General features: G+C 31.3%; 1 protein-coding gene across 2 annotated transcripts; it reads right to left on the bottom strand.

Annotated features, from left to right (window-relative positions):
• Positions 1-548: 548 nt before the first annotated feature.
• Positions 549-22,116, bottom strand: LOC130623414 (huntingtin-interacting protein 1-like). Of its 2 annotated transcripts, none has more exons than XM_057438899.1 (53): positions 21,904-22,116; positions 20,046-20,109; positions 19,713-19,855; positions 19,416-19,472; positions 19,262-19,342; positions 19,069-19,145; positions 18,107-18,168; positions 17,540-17,625; positions 16,415-16,469; positions 15,888-15,945; positions 15,724-15,799; positions 15,510-15,613; positions 15,124-15,196; positions 14,970-15,011; positions 14,834-14,884; positions 14,662-14,719; positions 14,359-14,447; positions 14,182-14,229; positions 13,925-13,972; positions 13,796-13,852; positions 13,290-13,337; positions 13,139-13,207; positions 12,957-13,004; positions 12,682-12,750; positions 12,539-12,586; positions 12,274-12,342; positions 11,180-11,227; positions 11,002-11,070; positions 10,843-10,890; positions 10,696-10,764; positions 10,186-10,233; positions 10,029-10,097; positions 9,576-9,623; positions 9,299-9,367; positions 8,984-9,031; positions 8,813-8,873; positions 8,394-8,486; positions 8,219-8,305; positions 7,882-7,989; positions 7,445-7,516; positions 6,041-6,111; positions 5,795-5,872; positions 5,651-5,680; positions 5,180-5,238; positions 4,913-4,943; positions 4,749-4,811; positions 4,265-4,365; positions 3,795-3,885; positions 3,217-3,289; positions 2,707-2,772; positions 2,351-2,415; positions 2,055-2,162; positions 549-1,799 (listed from the first exon to the last, which is right to left on the bottom strand). In XM_057438899.1, exons 1-53 carry the CDS (start codon positions 21,997-21,999, stop codon positions 1,785-1,787), a joined length of 3,564 nt encoding a protein of 1,187 aa, XP_057294882.1. In that variant the 5' UTR covers positions 22,000-22,116; the 3' UTR covers positions 549-1,784. The 2 variants fall into 2 exon arrangements, with proteins under 2 accessions (XP_057294882.1, XP_057294883.1); XM_057438900.1 differs by having other exon boundaries at positions 10,029-10,055.
• Between the last annotated feature and the right edge of the window lie 783 nt (positions 22,117-22,899).

The following is a 22,899-nucleotide window of genomic DNA, read 5'->3' as shown; positions in this document are numbered from 1 at the left end:
GATATTACAAAAACAGTACTCGATGATACCAAAAGACAGTGCTCAATGTTACCAAAACAGTACTCGATGATACCAAAACAGTGCTCAATGTTACCAAAACAGTACTCGATGATACCAAAACAGTACTCGATATTACAAAAACAGTACTCGATGATACCAAAAAACAGTACTCGATGTTACCAAAACAGTACTCGATGTTACCAAAACAGTACTCGATGATACCAAAAACAGTACTTGATGATACCAAAACAGTACTCGATGTTACCAAAACAGTACTCGATGATACCAAAACAGTGCTCAATGTTACCAAAACAGTACTCGATGATACCAAAACAGTACTCGATATTACAAAAACAGTACTCGATGATACCAAAAAACAGTACTCGATGTTACCAAAACAGTACTCGATATTACAAAAACAGTACTCGATGATACCAAAACAGTACTCGATGTTACCAAAACAGTATTTGATGTTACCAAAACAAAATAATACTAGGTAAGCGTGTGCACGCAATGCGAATTAGCGCTAATAAAGTCAGAGACTGATGTCATCGTAATTAGAAGATTTATTTTAAAAATTTTCCACGCTTTCAACAATACATAAAGATTTTTATTTTATAAAATATAAATAGAGATAGCTATAAATGCGATTCTTCAAAAATTCGCCAACACCTAATAAAGAGTCACTCCATGGTGTACATAATAATTCAAAATCTATGCAGCTGTTGATACTTTCAAACTTTCTGTTTACTTTATTAATTAGCTGCTGTTTTTTTTTAATTTTGTTGACTTACATGAAAGCAATAGAGATAACATCGGTGGAAAGAAAGGACTGTGAAAAGTTGGAGAGCTGCATCAAAAAGCAGCTGGAGCAATTCGTCGTTTTTCCAGCTTGTACCACTTATTAAGTTTGCGAGGGGAACATGAATTAATTTCTTTACTACTAAACCTTTTCTTGCGCCTTATATCTCATCCGGAAGTTTGACACCACAAAAAAGAAACAACAGGTTGACAAAGTAAACATCATGAAACAGCGGTAACACCACCTGCACCAGCCACCAACTTCAGTTCTGTTACCACCGAGCGTTCTATCGTATATCGATAAAGAGAGTAGTAACGAAGTAGGTGACTAAATAAAAATTAGGGACCTGACGAAGCCAGAACGGAGTTTTTAATAACTTTTCATAAAAGCCCGCGAAAAATGAAAAACGCGCTAAAAATTGATTACAGAAGCGACAACGCGGGAGATAAATCAAAACAAATATGGCTACTTTTAAAAATGCGAACTGACAAGGAGAACACTGGACAAGCGTTAAACAAAAAATATTTAATATAAAAATAAGACATTCAAAGGAAAGCGGCAACTTCATTTTTGGAGTTTACTCTGCACATGCGTATTGATAAATATTTGCTACGTCGCTCCGTTCTTGTTTCGTAAGGTCGCTAGTATAAAATTAAAATAAACTATTATAAAAATCTAAGTTTGTTTCATATAGTATGCAAATAAATACAAAATAGACAAGGGCGGCTGTTACGGCTGATGTCGTTATAAAAATTGAAATCACTCTATGGCTTTTGCCTTGCTTGCAGATAAATTAGGCTAGATCGTACATAAGTGCTACAAATATTTCTCCAACAAATAGTATTAAATATAAATATATCTGTAATATTTGTATTTTTATAGGGACAATTATGTAAGATACACTCCGCATGCGCACATTTCAAATTATGATTATGGTACGCCAATACTACAAGTTACATACGGAGCATATGGAGTCGCTTCTTTAATCCAAATTCACCTAAAAAATATAAAAACATTTTAAGTGCATTTGCTTTCGTGAATGAAAAATTCGTATTTGCTGCAGAGAAGATCTCTTAACGCACATGTTAAAAAGAGGAACTTCTAGCCTGTGTTAGCACTATGACAAAATGTGAAGATCTATGAATGTTAAAAAAGAATGGTTTTAAAGTGTTATTCTCATGCTGGCATGAGGTATAAAAAGAAGCAATCATTCGAAAAAGTTCATGAACACTCCACGGTGAAGTGCACATACCTGATCTTCTCCGTATAATTCTACTGCAATTTGATAGTGTGCTTTTCTTAATTGGCCAAGTTTCGACCTCTCTTTCTGCAACAGATCTTCCAATTCAAGTATTTTAACCTAAAATTATGACAAATAATAAAATTGAGGAAATACTAGTTAATATACTGTAAATCGGGGGAAAATAGTGGCAAAGTAACTGAATTTTTCGCAAGATACTAAATTTTCTACTATTTTTCTTCACCAATTCAATTTGTCTCGATATTTTCTGATTCATACACTACTTCTTTGTAGATAGCAACACCTACCTGACTGTCCATTTCGTATCTTTTTGCTTGTGTTAAAGACATCTTTGTATAATCAGGAACTGTTTCTAAATTTAAACAAACTTAAGGCTCAACAAAAGGAGAAAATCAAATTAAATCTCTGAAGGCTCGACAATATGTACCTAATGCGCTAAATCAAAATAGAGTATGGAAACGAATTTGCTTTTTTATTCACATTAGGGAACTTAAGTAAAACTGAAAAACTTGTACAGTATTTTTAGTTAGAAATAAAGCAAGTGACTTCTATAGGTTTTTATCACGCAGTGGTTTTTTTAAACAGAGTAATACACAATAAAGAAAGCCACATTTTAGATTTTATAAGCGAAGAATCACTTTACTTGATTCTTCAGCCATTGCTGCACCACTTCTGACAGCCGCCACAACACCAGCAGTGGCTTCACCAACTAAAATAAAAAAGAGGCTACAATTCATATTTTCAGTAGTTACAAATATCAGGGTTATCTTTGAGGTACGTGCAAGGCTCGGAAGTATGGGGCGATTGGTGTGGGACAATTCAAAAAGGGAGTGTTTTTTTTCAGCATTATCTGGTATTAAGTTAATTTAACAAAAATTATCTGATACCATAAAAATGCTATAAATCTAAGCCTATTGAGGTTAATTTCTTCTATAATCGATTGTGGCAGTTTTAGAACACTAGATGACCAACAAAAATAAGAGTTGATAACGACAAAATTATACACGCAAGATGGCGCCACTAAAATGTACAGCTGAAAAAAAAGGGAGGTAGTGGTGCTAAATCAATAGTTTGCCGTGAGAAAAAGAGAAATGAAAAGATAGAAGCAAAGTTAGATGTCAGTGCTTAGCTATATATAAACATACAAACGTACCTCCTTTGGATGCCGTCATCAATGGCGGTAAACTTTTGCTGTATTTCGACGCCTTCACTCTTGAAGCAGCGACCTGAAATGTTTTAGAAATAAACAGTTTTCCATAAGCAGGAAAAATAATACGTCAGCAACACAGAGGATCAGGCTTTACCTTATAATAATAATTGAATCCATATAAAGCAATAGCAAAAACGTAAACAAATTGCTAACTAAACCCAACCCAAACATATCAAAAAAAAAAAATCACGACTATTTTGCGGAACAAAAAAATGCGAATGTGTACATTTTGATAGAGAAAAAATATTGCGAATTGGCAACCTTAAATATAAAGTGAATTTATACTGACTTTACAGAAAGATTTAAGTTTGTGACAACAAGGAAAATCCGCAAATTTAATTTTTTATTCTTTTTCTTGCGTTTATTTATTTCTCGGTAATCGATGCAAAAGTTTTTTTATTAAAAGTTTGACAACCAAGTTCATCAATTTTTCTAGACTACTTTTGCAGACTACGAAAAAATACCAAATTGTGACTGAAATTGAAAAGGTCAGAAACTAGATGCAACATGAATAATCATACCAGTTGAGCGGTTGATGCAGAAATTTCGTGAGAAGCGACAATTAACTCTTCCATTTTGGCTTTACGCTCAATAACTTTGTCGGCAGCATCCCTATATAGCAAAAAAGACAGAAGTTCTAGTGAAGTTAATTGTTACAATATCGCGCATGTTGACTGGCCATTATTCCGGACCTGAAAACGCTTAATAAATACACTACTAAACATTTTTACATGAGAGCCACTGAAAACACATTTTCAAGGTGTAGTCAGTTCGAGAAAAAACATGACTTATCACTTTCCATAAAACCTAAACAATTTCCATAGATGACTAAAAACAGTCCTTAACAAACAAAGAAGAAATTAGTTTCCAAATTTTTTCTCCCTCTTTTAACTTTCCGGAATTTTATTTCATTCCTGGGAGATCCCAGGAGTAGTAGACACCCTGCTAAACACGACGTTATGTTTTCATTCTATTACATGATTCTACTTACACAAGCAAGGTCGCGCCATAACCAACTGATTTCGCAGCAGAAAGCAAGCCTTCTGTCCATTTATGATGGCGTTTATAAAACTCCGTCACAGAGGCTGAACCCTAGAAGTTTAAGAAAAATAAAATTTTATGCATTAAAATAATAATACTAAAGAAGCAAAACAAATTTGACCAAATAAAGTGACGTCATTGGGGACAAAATCTTCAGGAAAGATTTGTAACAGTTGATTGGCAAATAAGGTTTTGCATGGACTACACCAGATCAACCTGATACTGTGATATAAAATCAAAGGTTTTGCGAGAAAGATACATTAATGTTAAATCACACACATTCACATACGTCACATATTTCTAACCTTTCCCTGTGTATAATTTTTAGAAACCTGATGACGAACCGTGCCTCAAAACGAGGCTAGAAGTGGCATGCCAAAACATGAAATATGTGTTTATTATAACAACTTGAAGTAATACATCAAAATACATACTCTCCCTTCTGCGACAATTTCGTCTTGTAAATCTTTTGATCGTAAAATTAACTGTTGAATAGCCTAAAATACAATTCACAAAATTTCAGTACGTTGACATGTAAAAAGTTTAAATACAAATATCCAATGAAAAAAATTTAAGTAAATTCTAAAATTTAACTTACAGCCATTAAACCGGTACACGAGTCTAAGATTCTAAAATAAAAAATGGTAAATACATTTTTTTAAAAAAACAGGAAGTTCAACTTGCGCCTTTGTGTTTTTGTGTTTAAAACCACTTCACTCTATTGATTGTTACTTGACTTCAAATTTTCAATCACACTGTTCACACAATTCTTTCTTTAAAGAGGCTACATTGTATTTAGAAAGAGAATGAAAAGAGATGAAAACAACAAATATACGGCAGCCGAAGATTCAGTTTTGTTGTTTACCTTTCGTTGACTTCTAACTGCACACCACTGTGTGTTTTTCTTGATTTGTTGAGAAGTTCCTAAAACAGAATTAAACAAAGACATTTTTAACGAAGAAGTTTTAAACGGAGAAGTTTTGAACGAAGACATTTTGAACGAAAAAAATTTCAACGAAGAAATTTTGAAAAAGAAATTTTAAATAAAGAAATTTTAAATAAAGAAATTTTAAATGAAGAAATTTTGAACGGAGATATTTTAAAAGAAGAAATTTTAAAGGAAGAAATTTTGACGAAAGAAATTTTGAAGGAAGAAAATTTAAACGAAGAAGATTTGAACGAAGACATTTTGGACAAAGAAATTTTAAATAAAGAAATTTTGAATGAAGAAATTTTGAATAGAGATATTTCAAAGGAAGAAATTTTGGACGAAGAAATTTTAAAGGAAGAAATTTTGACGGAAGAAATTTTAAATAAAATTCAGATAATTACCTACCTCTATCCTGGATGCTGCATCAGCAACAATCTAAAATAAATTTCAAAACAGTTATAAAGTTATTTTGGTTTCAGAAAAAACAAATGGAAACAAACAGGGAATTTTAAGCAACTAAAAATTATAAAAAGGACAAACAACACTAACCTTTTCAGTTGCATGCATCTCTTCATCTACTATATTTTCAACATCAACCGCAGAATCAGATTGTTTTTGTACGAGTTCCTTCAATAAAAAATGTTTTTCACAATAGGTTCGAAATTTCTTCTATACCCAAAAACACCAGCTTTTATCAGTAGAATATCAAACACAGTTATTATGACTTTATTTGACGTCAAGGATGGGACAGAAAAAACTTTTTCTTTTTAACATAAGTTGAACAAAGCAATCTACCTCAGAAATTTCAATCATTTTCGTTATTTCTTTTTCTAACACGGATGCGTCGTTTTGAACATTGGACGGATCTAACTCAGAGAAATATAAAATATTTATTTAAAAAGGTTGCAAAAATAGGTCACTCGGTAAAATCATTAAGGATTTACCTAGCAAAAGCTGAAACATATTAATCGTGTCTAGTTTCTTTTTCAGTGAAAAATCCAAATTAAATGAAAATCTTTTGCTAACGGTTACAATATAAGAAGTTGTATTGTATGTTTTGTCTGCATGTATATGATGAAGAGACAAAACAGTAAGCTGCAATGATGATAGCTGTCTAATGATGGCTGGTAAAGATATAGGTGAAGTTGGGAACTCTCGAAAGGTTTTGCAACACAAAATCTCTTTCTTTTTGCAAGGATTTTCATAAAAACATTGACCGAAAAAGGCAGAAAAAATAAAATTGTTACTAATATAAGGTATAAAGTATAAATTTGCATACTCATAAAAAAAATTGTTGAGAAGAATGTAAAGTTTGTTTTTACATATAAATATTTAATAGACCACTTTCCGTGCAATGTACTGTTTTTGCATTGAGAACAATGTACCACAATTGTTTCAATAAAAACTAATGAACAAACATTGCACCCATCACTGGTAATATATTTGTTGAGAATTAGGTATATACTACACAATATCTTCATTACAGCCATGTAATTAATCTTTCATTAATAAAGGTTCCATGGTTCTCATTAATGAATAATAGTTTGTAGAAAACGTGATAACATGTGACTGGCTATTTGCAAATTGTATGTGTTAAATATCACAAGAGGAGCCTATATTTGGCCATGATCCACGGTAACTAAATTTGAAAACGCCCAAATGCAAAAAAAAAAAAAAAACAATTCAAAATATTTATTTTTTTCTTTCTTGCGTTCAAGACAAATTTTACTCAGTTTATATTCTTGGGATTAAAAAATGATTTACACCTTAAGGTCAACAATCTGACTATTACTACATAAGTAGCTACACCACGCAAACACACTTAAGTAGCCACACCATGCAAACACACTTTAATTAGTTACACCATGCAAACACATTTTAAGTAATACACCATGCAAACACACTTTAAGTAGCTACACAATGCAAACACGCTTTAAGTAGCTACACCATGCAAACACACTTTAAGTAGCTACACAATGCAAACACGCTTTAAGTAGCTACACAATGCAAACACACTTTAAGTAGCTACACCATGCAAACACGCTTTAAGTAGTTACACCATGCAAACACACTTTAAGTAGCTACACCATGCAAACACACTTTAAGTAGCAACACAATGCAAACACACTTTAAGTAATACAACATGCAAACACGCTTTAAGTGGTTACACCATGCAAACATGCTTTGAGTATACCTTACCTGCATGGTTTTTGAATTGTTGTAAATATGCAAGAGTTGCTTCACCAACACCTTTACAAGATGTTACCAAGCCTAGTAAATGCCAACCATAAATAGAAGTCATAATTTGACATCTTAAATGGAATAGATCCAACACATGGCCGTTTACTTAAAAACCTTTCAGTTTCTCTTATTCTTTTTCTCAGCAAAAAAAGATCAATGCAAGCACCACAATAGATCAAGCAGAGGACATACAATTTCATATTTTGCATAGTGGCGTATTTATTCAATGTAAATAAATATGTCACGTGAACCGTGTCTATATTTCATCTGCTACTATTTGCTATTTATTAAAAAAAATCTTAATTTGATACATAGCTACAAAAAGAACCTCGAAACATTTGTAATGTTCATACTGGCACTACACGTTTACTTTTTAAAAAAATTAAAAAACATACTTTGTGAATCCTCCTGCGCAGCCATGTGTGATGTTGCTTTACCGTGTATCAACGCATCACTTATATGATGACAGGTTGAGTTTAACTTAGTAACAAGTGGAAGAACATCTAAACAGAAAAAAAAAGAGAAAATAATATAAACAAATAAAAAATGTGAAAAATCAAAATCAAAATTGAAACTTAATTTTAGACTCAATATCCCCAAATCTGGTCCAATATGTTTTCACAGGGTCTAAATCTTACAAAGTGGTCACACACGCTACAATAAAATACCAGAAAAACATGTTGCAACTGCTGCAGCTAACTGAAAAAAAAAATTTAATCAGTTAAAACCCACCTTCGTGTGTAGTGTGAAACGAACTGTAAGTATTAGTTGTATTCTGTACACGTGTTGTTAAACCGTCCAAACGAGACTTAAGATATTCTAAATAAATTATCCTCATATACTAGCAAGCCTTTTTAAGCAAATACAATTTGAAAAATATAGTAATATGGCTGAAACATAGACGTACCTGCAGAACATGTTGTTCCAGATTCATGAGAAGGATTATTAAATATTTCCAGTGTGTCTTGAATAATTTCCTCACATTCTTTTGCAGTTGCAGCTGTGTGGAAATACAAAAAAATATATACCCTTTTTCAATTAAAATACAGTTAATTTTTTCATATTTAACACATAGAAAATTAAACACTCAAATCTCATGAAGGGCAGGTCCTGCTTCTAACTACACACATTTTATTACACTTTTACGGTCCTAATATAGATAGGATTTATGATCTCATATGATTTAAGGGTAGTCCGGTGGTTTTAGTTCATTTTGCATACCAAAACTGCCACCAAAATTCTATCTTTTTCTTGTATTTCAACTTAAAAATTTGGTATCAATCCCTTTTCAGGGAGATACGATATGACATGTAACATTTGCCTCACCAAGTAACTCAATTTTTTCTTTCAATGCAGTTTCTTGTTGTTGTCTTTCTTTTTCTTGCAACTAAATAAAAATAAAACATCTCTTTAAGATATTTCTTTACAAATCGTACAACACAGCAAAAACAATTGTCAAACAGAACACACAACAACAAACAACTTTATAAAACATACCGCAGTTAAATTATTGTTACGTGTCATTGTTAGCTCCTCTTCTTTTTGCTGTAAGTAACAAACAAAACTTTAAATTGTATTTTCTGGTTAAACACACTTCAAACAAGATCAACACATATCAACAAACTTCAAACACTTTGTAACATTTAATGAATACCAATACGCAAGAAATTTTTATTTTTTAAGGAATGACCTAAAGAACCTGTTTCAGTTTTATCACTTAAGGTTTTTCCAAAATAACACTACATGTACTATCTTCATTAGTAAGCAAGGGTAAAGTCAATGTTAAAAATGAAAATGTAACAAATAATGTACCTTCTTTAGATTTTCCTCCATTTCTTTGTCTGTTTTTATCTGTTGTAGATCTGCAGATAGCATGGCAACCTGTACATCAAAATCTTTTTAAACAAACAAGAAAAAAGCTATGTTAACTTATCAAAACTTATTCTTGCACGAAATGAGTAAAAATAAACTGACTGATGCAGACATTACACAACTGAAAGCACAGTTTAGGAAATCGAGAATAACTATTAGACTGCCAGACTACTAAGATTAGAATCAAAGAAGAAGAACAAAAGAGTAGATAACTTGCCTTTGATGCATGTTCTTCTGTCATTTGTTGCAATTGATTTTCAAGTCTCTAATGTGTGAAGAATAGTAAAAGTGAAAAAAAGAGATAAAAATAACTAACCTTAAAAAATATACATATATGGAATGAAGAAAATGCGCATTTGAATATTCTGAGAGTGAACCCTCTTATAGGTACTCTATTAAGCCCTCCATGTAGAGGGGCCACTTATTAGAAAAATTCATTTATTATCCCTTAAAGTAAGATATTTAAAAATAGATATTACGAATATTGTCAGTGCAAGTGATGTGTTAAAGATATGACAACCATCAAAGAGATTTTGTAACTGCCTTCAAGTTCCACGCAATTCTTCAAGTAGGTCAAAATTGAATAAGTGCCCAATTAGATTACTTAATGCGCAAATATTATGGTCATTAAGTAAGCAAGCAATACAAAAATAAAAATCCTGTTAGCTACCATTCTGTTAGTTGACTCTTCTGATAACTGCTGTTTTGTTTCATTTAAACTATCATTCAATTCTGACAACTATGAAAAATGAAAATAGATTAATAATAACATTTTTAAATAACATTTTTAAAATGTTAGAAAATCATACTGGATGCCGTGAACATACCTGTTTATTTAGTTCAGCTTGACTGGATAATAAATCTTGTTGCAATTTCTAAAACAGAATATATTAAATGTAAACATAATGAAGATAAGGTCTGAATTTACATGCAGTTCAACCCTGGAGTTAAAAACTGGAGGGGACATTTTCAATATACTAATGGATATCAAAAGCCCTCACTAAAATTTAACTAAAAAAACTTAGGAGTTAAACCATAATATTTTACTATATAAATTCATCTTCCCTTTGTACCACACTACAGGTTAAAATGCACCAGAGTGACAAATTTAGTGTGCTTTCCTTTCTCCTTTGATGTCTACTCCATGCAAAGAAACAATCACACCAGCTCATGTTTGCTTAAAGCCTTAGGGAAGGTAAACTAATGAATATCACGAAACACACTGTTTGTTAAATTGTACTGTATTTTGTTGTTACAAAGACCCTCAAAGAAATTTGAGAGTCTTTGTACAAAAATACAGTACAAGTTTTAAGGTCATTATATGAAATTGTATTTACCTCCTTCTCAGTCAACAATGATTGCTTAGCTGTATGAAGTTCTTGTAAATCCGCTGTTAACTTTTGAATCTAATAAAGAATACTACTGGGTAAATAATGAGTGGATAAAATGGATTGTAAAGAATTAATCTGAAATAATCACAATACCTCTGACGAGCTGTTAGATTGCAACGCATTCAAAGTTGATTGTGCAGCCTTAAGATTAATAGGAAATAATCTTAAGAATAATTTAACAGCAACTTACGTATTTAATCATGTCTTCACTTTTAAAAAGGGTGCTTATAGAAAGCATAATAAAATACATACATTCTTTGCATTTTCTTGATCTTCTTTTTCTTTGGTGACTTTTTCAATTTCTTGCTTTAACCGACTAACCTGAAAAAACAAGACCAGGAGTTTTTTATTTTATTTTGCTGAAAAAGTTTCCCAACACTACATGGGTTAACTTAAGCTTTGAAAATGAAAACAAATGTGCAACTGATACCTCATTATTCATATCTTCTTGCAGTTTCTTTAGTTGGTCCTCTGTTTCCTTTTAAAAAATAAGTTTGTTTTAACTTCATTTATGGATGCAAAAACACAATGCATGTAAAAATCACAGAAAGATAAAACAAGAAAAGCATCAAAATATTTACTATGGTTCGCAATTGAAAATTGACGTTGCAATTTTGCGGTTTCATATTGCGATGGCAAAAAAAAACCATTGCTGTTCAGGTCATTTTACAGAGCTGTTACTAATCTTCTGTAAAATTCACCCGTATTTTGATGTGTATATATTCATTAATTTCCTTCAGAGATCTTCGTAGATTTTTTAGGTAATTCCTAATTTCAAAACGAATATTGTAAAGTTTCTAAAATAATATAATTAACTAACAAATCTTCATTAATAAAAGAATTAATTCAAATTAATTTATCTACAAACAGAAAAGGCATATTACTTTAAGACGTTTCAGCATTTTTCACAATAATTTAACCAACCCATAAGTAATTATAAAGTGTTTTTTTTAATAAAGCAGTCGAAGCTCGAACTGTTTGTCGATTTATTTTTACTGGTAAAATGGTTTGCCCCCACCATTCTTCTTCTTCTTCTGTGCTCTTTCGATTTGTAAAAACAGTGTTTTATTTATCTTAGGCGAGGCAAATGGTTTTAAAGTCATTTGCTTCTGTAGCACCATGTAAGGCAATTTGACTATGTTCTTGTGAGCCTTACATTTTTGGCTGATTTTGCGCAAGCACTTTTGGTGTGTGTCATAGAATTCCTGTGACATTGCTGACAAATTACTGCCATCTGGTTACTGCTGCAAACCACTCTGCCATCTGCATTATTACAAAAACCGAAGGTTCCCTGTTTATTCTAATGAAATATGACAGGGAACCTGGCACCTGGTTCACACAGGGGTATGCGAAATTCTTTGCTAAAGATATTACTTGGCTATTAAAGGGCAATTTCTGCTGCTAGGAACAAACAACAAAGCTATTACACTAGTGGTGGAAACGAATTTTCTTGCTCACAACAACCAGCATTTGTTAATTAAATTGCCATACATAAACATAAAATTGCTTTAAAATAGCATTTACCTTCCTTGCTTGCTCTTCTGAACTTAACAAAGTTTTCGTTTCTGCTAAAGATTGTTCTAATTCATTTCTCTAATAATCAAAATAGAATCTGTTAATGAAAATAAATCTGTCATTAAGAATTTAGCTACAGTTTCAAAAAGAAAAAGGTTAGTCCATTTGGAGCCAACAAACAACAAGCCATGAAATCAATGTTTTCCTTCAATGAAATAAGTTAGTATTTGTTTATAGATACATTTTAACTACTTAATCCCAACAATCAATTTACCATTTGTTCTTTATCTTTTCGCAGTTGGGAAATTGCATCTTCTGCATTCTAAATGAATACAAATTACATATATAGAGAACATGTACAATACAGAAATGTTTTTAAACGCGAACCATGAAACCATGAAAACCAATAAGCCTCACCTTCCTTGCTGATTCTTCTGTAATCTTTCCTGTAGTGATATTTTGTAACTGATCTCCCAGTGACTTAACCTAAAAAAAATTAATTTCCAACAAAGGTGAACTAAAATTTGTAATGATCTGGTCAAGGGTGTGCTTCCTATATTTCTTAAAAATTATCTTTGTTAAATTTAATATTTTCCTGAATCATTTGACATATAGTTGTGTGTGATATGAATAAAGGAATTGTGTGATTTCTGTTCAACATAATATTTGTAAAATAACGCATTCAATTTTACCTGTTCATCAGTTTTGCGTTTAGTTTCTTCTAATTCATTTTCCAGATTCTAATATGAAATTATATGAAAATATGATATTTAAATGATTGTATGAAATATGATATAAGATTATATGAAATATTATATGATTGTACATACATATTTGAAACTGAAATAAACGTAAATAGCATAAAAATTTTTACCCTCGATTTTTCTTCTGCATCTGTTAGTGACTTCCTCAATGCTGTAATTTCGTCATTCAAATTTCCAATCTACGTTATCAAATCAACATGGAATCAACATTTGCAACATCAACGTTTACATCCAGATTGTATGAGTATATTATTTCTTTACCTGTGTTTTGCTGTTTTGGTCTGTTTGATCAAAATCAATTTTTAGATCCTGCAAATACAAATACATGTTTTAATCAGTTATTATATGAAGTATCCATAAAGTGTTTTTCGTATATAACCTGCATAATTTATTTTTACGAATTTCCAATGTAAACACCAGATATAATGTGGTAAGGGTTATATTATAACTTCAATATTTCTATTGTTGAGTATCGTGGATAAGTAAAAAATACATTGACTGAATTTTTTATAACAAGATGCAGGTAATACAAAGGTGCAGGCTATCTCAGGGTCTTGGGTTTGTTTCTCTCTTGGAAAGGTGGGTTATGGGCTATACAATGTGAGTTCAAAATACAGCAAAAAAAAGATCACCATTAGCTTTAAATGTGGCAGAGAAATTGTAAATTTTGTCAGCACTAAAAAAAGTATCTACACGAATGCATGTCTTGTGGTGTTTAAGAGAAAAAAAGTCAAAGATAAAACATAGCGATGCTGTAGGCTACTGACCTGATTAATTTTTTCTAATTCCTCTAGTTTTTCTTGATAATTAGCAAGCTCTTTCTCCTACACATGAATTAGAAACATAACAACAATTGTTATGACAATTTAACTTCATAATAGTGTATAAACACAAACCTTTTGTAGTAATTCTTCTTGAGCGTTGTTCAGGTTTTCTTCAAGTTCCTGAATGAAGTAACAAAAAATCTAAGTATTTCGGAAATACAATTTCTAGTATTATTGTTATCTTTCTGTTGTTTTTTTGCTTTAGTTTTGGAGTTATGATGACCTTACCTGTGTAGACAGACAATAGTTTATAGTAAATTACTGAGATAAATAATAAGTTGGTCTATAAAACAATAATTTTCTGTTGATTGCTGCTTAAATGTATTTACCACTTTGGCTTTCAGGGTATTTTCCTCTTTCTGTTTGATTTCAGCATTCTATATAAAATAATAAATTAGAGAAATGAAATAAGTTCTAGTACAGAAAATATTTGACTGATGAATAAAAAGTACAATACTAACACAAACATGACTAAAGAACATACAATACAATAACATAAAATTTACCTTACGAAGAAGATCAATATGTTCCTGCCTTAGTTTCCCATATAATAACTTTAATTTATTAAACTTCTCGTCTGCTGATTTCGCTTTCTCTGTGAAACAAAAAAAGGTGATAACAGGGTTGCCTTTCAAATAAGTTTTATTAATTGTAAAAGGTGCAATGTTTTTTTAAAATAAATATATCTTTGCAGTTCCATTGTTTTTGGTACCCCATAAAAACATCCAATACTTTGTATACATCAAATAAGACAAATTATTTACAATAAGATAAAAAAATATGGATGATAATGCATTCCTTAATGTTACCTTGTGCATCAGAGTCCTCTTTCATGCTTTCCTGTTGTTCTTTTAGAAATTTATTTTCCTAAAAAGGAAATTACAAAGTGTTTCCTCAAAAAATTATTTTCTAGAAAACTTGAGTCAAGATTTAAAATTGTGGAGGTTTCTAAGACACTAGAAAAATAATCATCAAAAGTACTTCGTTAGCTTGTCTAGCGAGATTTTCCATCCTCTTTAGATCTTCTTGGAGCTAAAGAAAATTAAGACAATACTCAATAAAAAACTTGTTGAACCACGAACTACCCAAATTTATATATTCATTTTAAAAATCTTACCTTCATAATTTGCATTCTAAGATTAGTCTCCATTTCATTTGCCTAAAAGAGACAACAACTTTACACTGAATTATTCTCAACTCATAAGCCGGACACAAATTATATCTCAAATGACATTATTGCTCATATTATTTGAAAAAGGTTAAATTCCTGCCTGTTTTTCTGTGTACTCCAGTTGTTCCCGTAATTCTTCTATTTCCCTCATTAGCTGCTCAATCAACACATCTCTAATAAAATTTGAACACCCATTATGAACTTGTTGTTTTGAAATAGATTTTACACAACAGACAAAAAAAAAGTTTTTTCATCAAACAAAATAACTGGACAGAATTAACAAGTACATCGATTTGCAAAAAATGAAGCATGCTTTTGCTTGTGGTAGCCCAAAAAAAACAAGCATGATAACAAATAACATTCTGAAATTGACTACCTGTCCTTAGGAAATTCAAAAGTCATTACAAAATGTTTAATCTAACATGCTCCACATCAAAATGTTTGTTCATACCCTTTCATCTAAGAAGTGTAAAAGCATAAACTTACCTTTCATCAATTTGTGGAGCGATTTGGACAGGCTTTGGTTCCTCCTTAGGCTTTTCCCGTTTTTTCTTTGGTTCGTATTTATGTATAAGAAAATCAGGTGGTTGCTAAAGAAAATAAATAAACTTAACGGCCTGTTAATGTTTAAAAAGTTTGAAATAATTTTAATGATATAATATAAAAAGTATTATATAAAAATATTTCAAAATTGACTAACTTCAGGAATATTTGGAATTGCTGTCAAATTAGTGACGTATTGTAGAGTGCCTGCTTCGAAACAAAATACACGCAACCTGTAGTAAACAAAAAATAAAAACAACACTAAACAACAAATTAGCCACCTTAAACTCCTGACTAAAACTTCATATTATTGCAACATACCTTTTATGCTGAACATTAAATCTTTCTCGATGCCCATCAAGAGTTTCAGGAGGTAAATCTAAAACAAAAAAAATTAAATTAAAAAAATCATAATATGTTATGAATAAATTGACTGATGTTTGAAACATTATAGTGTTAGACCTTTCAAAGAATAACAAAATTTTACTTAAATCTTACCTCCTGTAAGAAAACAAGTTGACTTTATGAAAACTTTAAAAGTTTCCAATAAGGCTTGAGTTTTTAAAATACTAATCATTATTGCAGCTTGACTCAATTATAAAAATGTGTAAAGCATAAAAAGAGCAGAATAAGAAAACTGTTGCTTTTTTATCATTAGTCAATTATGAAGTTTAAATCTTACTGGATAATAAAGGTGTGTGAGCTATAAAAATTAAATTAGACATTACTCTAATGATTTAACTATTGGCATACTCGCAGCGTTAGACTACTGGATTTTCTGTTTTATACTATATTAAACTTTCAAGAATCAAAACGTGAGTAAAAAAATAAATCTTCTGATGACCTACTTTTGTGAAGTTTAGTTAAGACATACACCAACAAATCATACATTCCACTGCATTCCTAAAAAATAAAATTGATAATACATCACTGATGAATCAAGGCACAACATACCCAAAGTGAACTCATGCCAATGTGAATTTTCTGTTTGTGTACATGTAATGTACCACTGGCATGAATTAATTTGCCTATCATATTATATATACAAATTATAATCACCATCGATACTTTGACAACTACCAATTACGTATACAAAAAGAATTACGCGAAAGTGTTGAGCTCATTTATATTAAAATACCCGTATACGTCTTTCTGGCTGTCTGTCATGCAAAATGGTAGCTTAGTTGCGCAAGTAGCAAGACGCACGTGATGCGGTATAAAGAGGACGGGCGAACCCATGGATTTTTCCACGGGCTAACGACTAGTCCATGAAAAAAGTGCCACAACCATGCAATGTCGTTGTAAAGAGAACTGCCCTATTAAGGGAAAATGCCTATCTTTGTGTATTGTTTATAAAGCTAAAGTCGAGTGTGAAGGGAGAAGCAAATCTATTACGTAACATGTGAAGCTGAGTTCAAAACGCGCTTTAACAACCATACTAAATCTTTCAAAATGCAGCGCCGCGTACAAACGCAGTACTAGAAGATGGAACTTGTGCCTGGCTGAGAAATTGCTGATCCTAAGAGCCAATACTAACAGCTTTTTGAATAAACGAACTGAACTTATTTGAAAATGCCACCACAGGAATAAATTCCTTATTGATAATATAAAGTAACGCTTTGTGTATTCCATCAGTTAATTTTACTTTAATGCTCTAGAGAACATTTTTTGATAAACTTATATCTAGTATAATTTACAAACGACTTTATTAGCAGTTTGATGATTGTAGTGAAACAAGAATCTCTAAGTCACTACAAACTTTGTGTTGTAATTTGTCTTCAACAAATATTATTATAAATATTCTCTTAAATATTTCTATTATATATCCAGCACTCTTTATATCTTATGATACACCGCTGCATAATTCATGTATTTTGCATAATTTAGGTTGATTTTTTGTGTATTAAGCCCATGCTGATGACGACAGTTGGTACCTTCAATGTTGCATGTAAATTAAACAAAACAAGACTAACCTTAATCAATGGAACTAACGTTGCAATTCTACATTGTGATGCAGCAATTTGTGAATTATTTTTTGATTTGTCAAGGGTCTTGAACACTAAAAGTAAGAGAAGCATGTTGTTAATGATATAATAACTTATATGAAAAACTGAATTTCCAAATATTTTATCATTACTCTGGTTGCTAGTGGTGTGGTATTTGTCTAAAAGAAAGACCAAGAAAACGCAGAACTAATATAAAGTAACTCATTTTCTGGCTTATACTAGAACACACTAAATGTCTACACACTAAAACAGAAAAACTAAAAATGTATCATATATGTAACACATTAACTTTTATAAACTTTTATAACTTTTATAACACATTCCCTATTTCAACTACAGTCAAATTTATAAATTGTATACAAATACTTGCATAATTTTATAAGTTATTATGCATAAACTAGTTATTATGAATAATAACAATAGCCCTAAGCCTAACCCTTATACATAATATCCAGGAGAATATGATAATTTCCAATTGATCGTTTTCCCATAACATTTATAAATAATGTATACAAATGCTTAAAATAATCCTACCATTTTCTTCTAACGAGAGAAGTAGATCTTGATAGTCAAGAGACTCCACTGCAAAAGTAAATCTGAAAAAAATGGAAAGTGTTAGGCGTTATCTTGACAGTAACTTTGAACGCATTACTTATAATCCTCTTTCCACCTTTAACCCCCGGCAGATCATTCCTACTTGAATAATGCGTAACTACAGACATAATTTAAAGCATTTGTTTCAGGGTTCCCACAACATTTGAAAATTCACAAATGAGAAAAATTGAGGAAAAATTCAGTAAAATTCGAGGACAAAATTAAGGAGGTCATCGAAAAATGGTTCTTTTGCTATTTCGTCTTTTAACAAAACAGTATCTTCATATACAGTATAAGATAAACCAAAGTATATAACAGTTCTTTCATAAATAAATTAAAACTCCATGTATATTATACTTTATACAAACAAACAGAAAACGCTCATACAAAGTTCTATTAACAGTGCTCAGCATTTAAACCAGAAGGAAGTTAATCCTTTAAAAAAGGCACACAAAATATCCGCAATATCTACAAAATTCTAAACTTATGATGATGGGAATTAGAAAAATCTTTAAAATTTTTATCAAAAACAGAGAAAAATAGAAAATAACAAGAATGATCTTTCTTCTTGTTCAATTGATTCAATTTGAACTTGTACTCAGCCATTTTAGCCTCTTTTTCTTATGAAAATATTTTGTGCACTTTCAAAAAAAAATCGAGGAGATATTTGAGGAGGGAATCATTGATTTTCAATTTTTTAAGAAAATTTAAGGAGGGAAATGAAAATCGAGGAGATTCGAGGAGTTTCAGGGAGCTGTAGGAACCCTGTGTTTAAGGCCTAGTATTATATTACAAAATACTGAGAAGTCATAGCGAAAACTACCTTATCAATGAGTTATGAAAAGGTTTAGTAAGCAACTATTATGAAACAAATTCATGAAGCAAATCATAAAAAAACATACATATCATTTATATCACGTTCTGGTATTTTTACTGGATTTTCTTGTGAGAATGACAAAGAACCAGGTATTCCAGGATACTAAAAAGAATCATAAAGTGCTGCACGATTAATATTACCTTGGTAGCTTTCATAGGGTTATATACCAGTCATTTGGAAGGAAATGCATGAAATGAAAATAAAAAAATGTTTCATACCTTGTGGTGTAATTCTAATTTGGATTGCAAAATTTTTAAATATTCACAAATCAAGGGGCCATAAGTTCCAGCTTGAAATCTCTAAAAACACATACTATAAATATAGAAATATTTGTACAAAATAGTAGCTAGTTTATTAATCATAAGAACTTACGTAAACACTAAACAAATCTCGCAATGTTTTTCGATATACATATGAATCTTTCAAAACCTGTGAAATATAATCCCAAAGATTATAAGTAATAAATACAACACAAAAAGACTTCGCAATAATAAAACGATTCATTTCATACAAGAAAGCACATAAAAGATTGTCATTGTTAGGTAAATTTTACCAAGGTTTTTCCATCACATGATTGACTGTTTGTGTATTAACAAGTGACTTAACAATAACTTAACAATTCAAGTGTTGTAAGTTTTTGTACCATAGGCATTATATATTAACACTTACATTTGGATGACCTTCTCTTGTTATTTTATGCAAAACAGTAAGTGATTTCCAACATAAAATTGCTTGTGATGGCAATGGTTGTTTACCAATGACGCCCCAAAACATAGAATTGCCACGCTCTTGCCATGTACCAATGATAGTACCTGATTAACTAATTAAGGAACATTCTACAATAATTAATACAAAAACCTGTTTAACCTAATCTTATTAATAAGAACTATTAAAAGAATTAGCATAAACAAAATGTTCAGCAGTTACTCTGAACGTTTTACAACTTATGTTTTTATTTTAATACAACCTTTTAATTTATACAACTATAAATTGAAAAGATACGACGAACATGTTTTTCTTTGGCTGGCGACTCTTCATTTTTAATTGCTTTAATGATGCATTCGGCCTAAAAATAGTACATCAATGAAATATTATAACAAATAAGGTAATCATGCTATATGTACATGTAATTTTCTTAAAAAAAAATACATCACATTTTCCTTAAGTACATACCCGAAAAAACATACTCCATTTCTTTATTTTTATGCTATGATGCAACATTAACACCTTAGTTTGACATCAGTACAGTATAAGATTAAAGAAAGCACAATTTGTGTAATTCCCCAAAGCTTGTTCGTTTTGGAATTATTGGATTAATAACACCTTTAAGAAAATATCACACCACAATGTTTCTGTAACTGTTCGTCAGCAACAAATATACTGATATATTTTTCTATCCTTTTTCAAGCGCTATCTTTGTTGACATTACCAAAACATATCTCATAATCTGACATATACATTAATATGATTTAACCCCCCATGAACTGGAGCCCCTCATAAATATAGTCCTGCAAATTATCTTTACCATTTATTAATTAAATAATTATGTACAATTTTTTAGAATATGGCTGCATAACATCCTACCTGTTTCTATTTACTATTTGTGACATTTACAGAAGTGCACACATGTTGATATATTACGAATAAATATGTCATTGATTTTTGCAAGGAGTATAAATTTTTAAAAATAGGGTAATTTAAAACATTTGTACAGAAAAAGCATGCAGCAAATTTTTCTATTTTCTTAGGTACCTCGCTTGGTTTTTGACATACCAGCAGACTTTTAGTGGCCAATAAGCGTGCTAGTTCAGATGGTGAGATAAAACTTTGTATTGGTAATTTTTATGACTCATGTGAGTGTTTGTGAGAATTTTGATCTGAATTCTTTAATAACATATTATAAAGACTTATTTGGCATAAACGTTTATAAGCATCCTAAGTAACCTTTAACCCTAAAATTTTTTCACTCAACACCCTTGTGGTTAGTGGTTGCCTGCAACTCTATTGGTCAGCTCGTAGCCTACATCAGTTTCTCGCAACGTTGTCGGCCGTAATTTCATAATAAAAAAAACTGTAAACTGTAATCCAATTTTGATGTCATTATGTTGCTCAGGGGTGGGCTGTTTATATGGAAAGGGACAGTTATGGCCATTTAATTAACTTAATTTCAGTTGGATTCAATGTCAACCCAAAATTTCATTATTTTAAACAAACTTTTGCTTTGAATTCTCAATCAAAAATAGATAAAATTTAATAGGAAGAACGAACACCATCATAAAGGGTTAAGGGCACCTAAAGGGTTAGGAAATTTTTATTTTGTCTGAACTGGTATGCCATGGATCCTCTCCACATAAACTAAAATTTGTTAAAAATGTAAATGGATACACGAGTTCACAGTTTTGTTTAAATAAACTTGAGAATTGGAAAAAAGAAGTAAACTGTTATGAATTACGAAGGCTCTTCTGACTATGAAGAAAAGTGAAATAATTTTTTTGTGAAATATTTTAAAATGAATAGCTAAAATTCCTTTACATGCTGTGAGACTAATTTTATGCCATGAGACTAATTGTTTGTCCAGAAAATTAAAAATATTCATAATGCCTTATTAAATTCTCTCTATTTACTTACTTTTTCTTACAGAAAATGAGCAAACAACTCATTGTGAAGAGGTGTATTGTAAACAGACCCTAGTTAAAATATTTAACTATTTTTCCAGCACCCCTATTGCAAAATCAGTAAAACGTGACAAAAGTTACTTATAGCTGGCACCTAACTACATATCTTTGACTGAAATATAGCAATTTTCATTATGTGAAAAAGGACTACCAAAATTCATTAGAGACCATACAGAAAGACTCACTTGCTGTTTTTCGAAATGTGCTCTGTCCACTTCTGACATTGTTCCCTTTCGTTTCTCCAGCCTCAATTGAAGCGAATTTTCATTTAGAGACGTCATGATACAGAAAAGATTTAAAAAGTCTTGAATATTAGCTAGCTATGTGTATATCTGTATGTTAATCCCTATTCCTTTCCTGGATGTTTTCGGTCGCAATGTTTTGGACAGCGCGTCAAACTAAAATTTCAAATTAGGAACAATTTATGCCATCTGGTCCTTATGGGATAATTGCCAATATGAATCAAGGAAACATGTAGGTTGTGGTATTTGTATTTTACAGAATAAAAGCTCCGTGTTCCTCTGAGTTCTCTTCACTAAAAGCCAGGATGGGGGGGGGGGGGGGGGGGGGCGGGAAGACAACCGGAGAACAAAAGCACAAACCGCTATGCCTCTTTATCATTTTCCTATACTTCATACAGGTATATTAGTGAAGATCCTTTCAGTGAAACTCAACATTTGCATTATGCTTCAAATATCCTGAAATAGGGTTGTTTTTGAAGAGGCGTCTATATTTAGAGGGGGCGTTTAATTGAAGCTTAGTTTCTAAATTAGCGTTAGGACGTTAAAAAGTATGCCGTGTCGTAAGTGTACATGCACTTGACTCCTATAATAAACAGACGCCGTGGTGCATTCACTATTTCTCCGCTAATCACAGCGTCGGCTTTTTGGAGTGTCCATAATAATTAGGGAGTCGACCGTGTAATGCAGATTATGTACGAATCAAATTAATGTCGTTTTCTCGTGTTCGGACCACAAAAACGATAACTTGATTTCTTCACTTCCAATTTGTTCATATGCGTGTAAAGATAAAGCGCTTCGGTTGGAAGCTCAGAAAGGGTTATTACCCTGGGGCGTTTATTTCATTTCAGCAAATAAATAAAAGAGTGCTAATTTGAAGATGCGTTTTTTAGGCCAGTTTTTTAGGCAAATGCAGTGGTAAAGTAAAAAGAACTGCTACTG

This window comes from Hydractinia symbiolongicarpus, chromosome 13 (genome assembly GCF_029227915.1).
Source record: "Hydractinia symbiolongicarpus strain clone_291-10 chromosome 13, HSymV2.1, whole genome shotgun sequence".
In the NCBI taxonomy this organism is placed as follows: domain Eukaryota; kingdom Metazoa; phylum Cnidaria; class Hydrozoa; order Anthoathecata; family Hydractiniidae; genus Hydractinia; species Hydractinia symbiolongicarpus.
The sequence above is the reverse complement of the archived record's forward strand: the minus strand, read 5'-3'. Positions and strand labels throughout refer to the sequence as shown.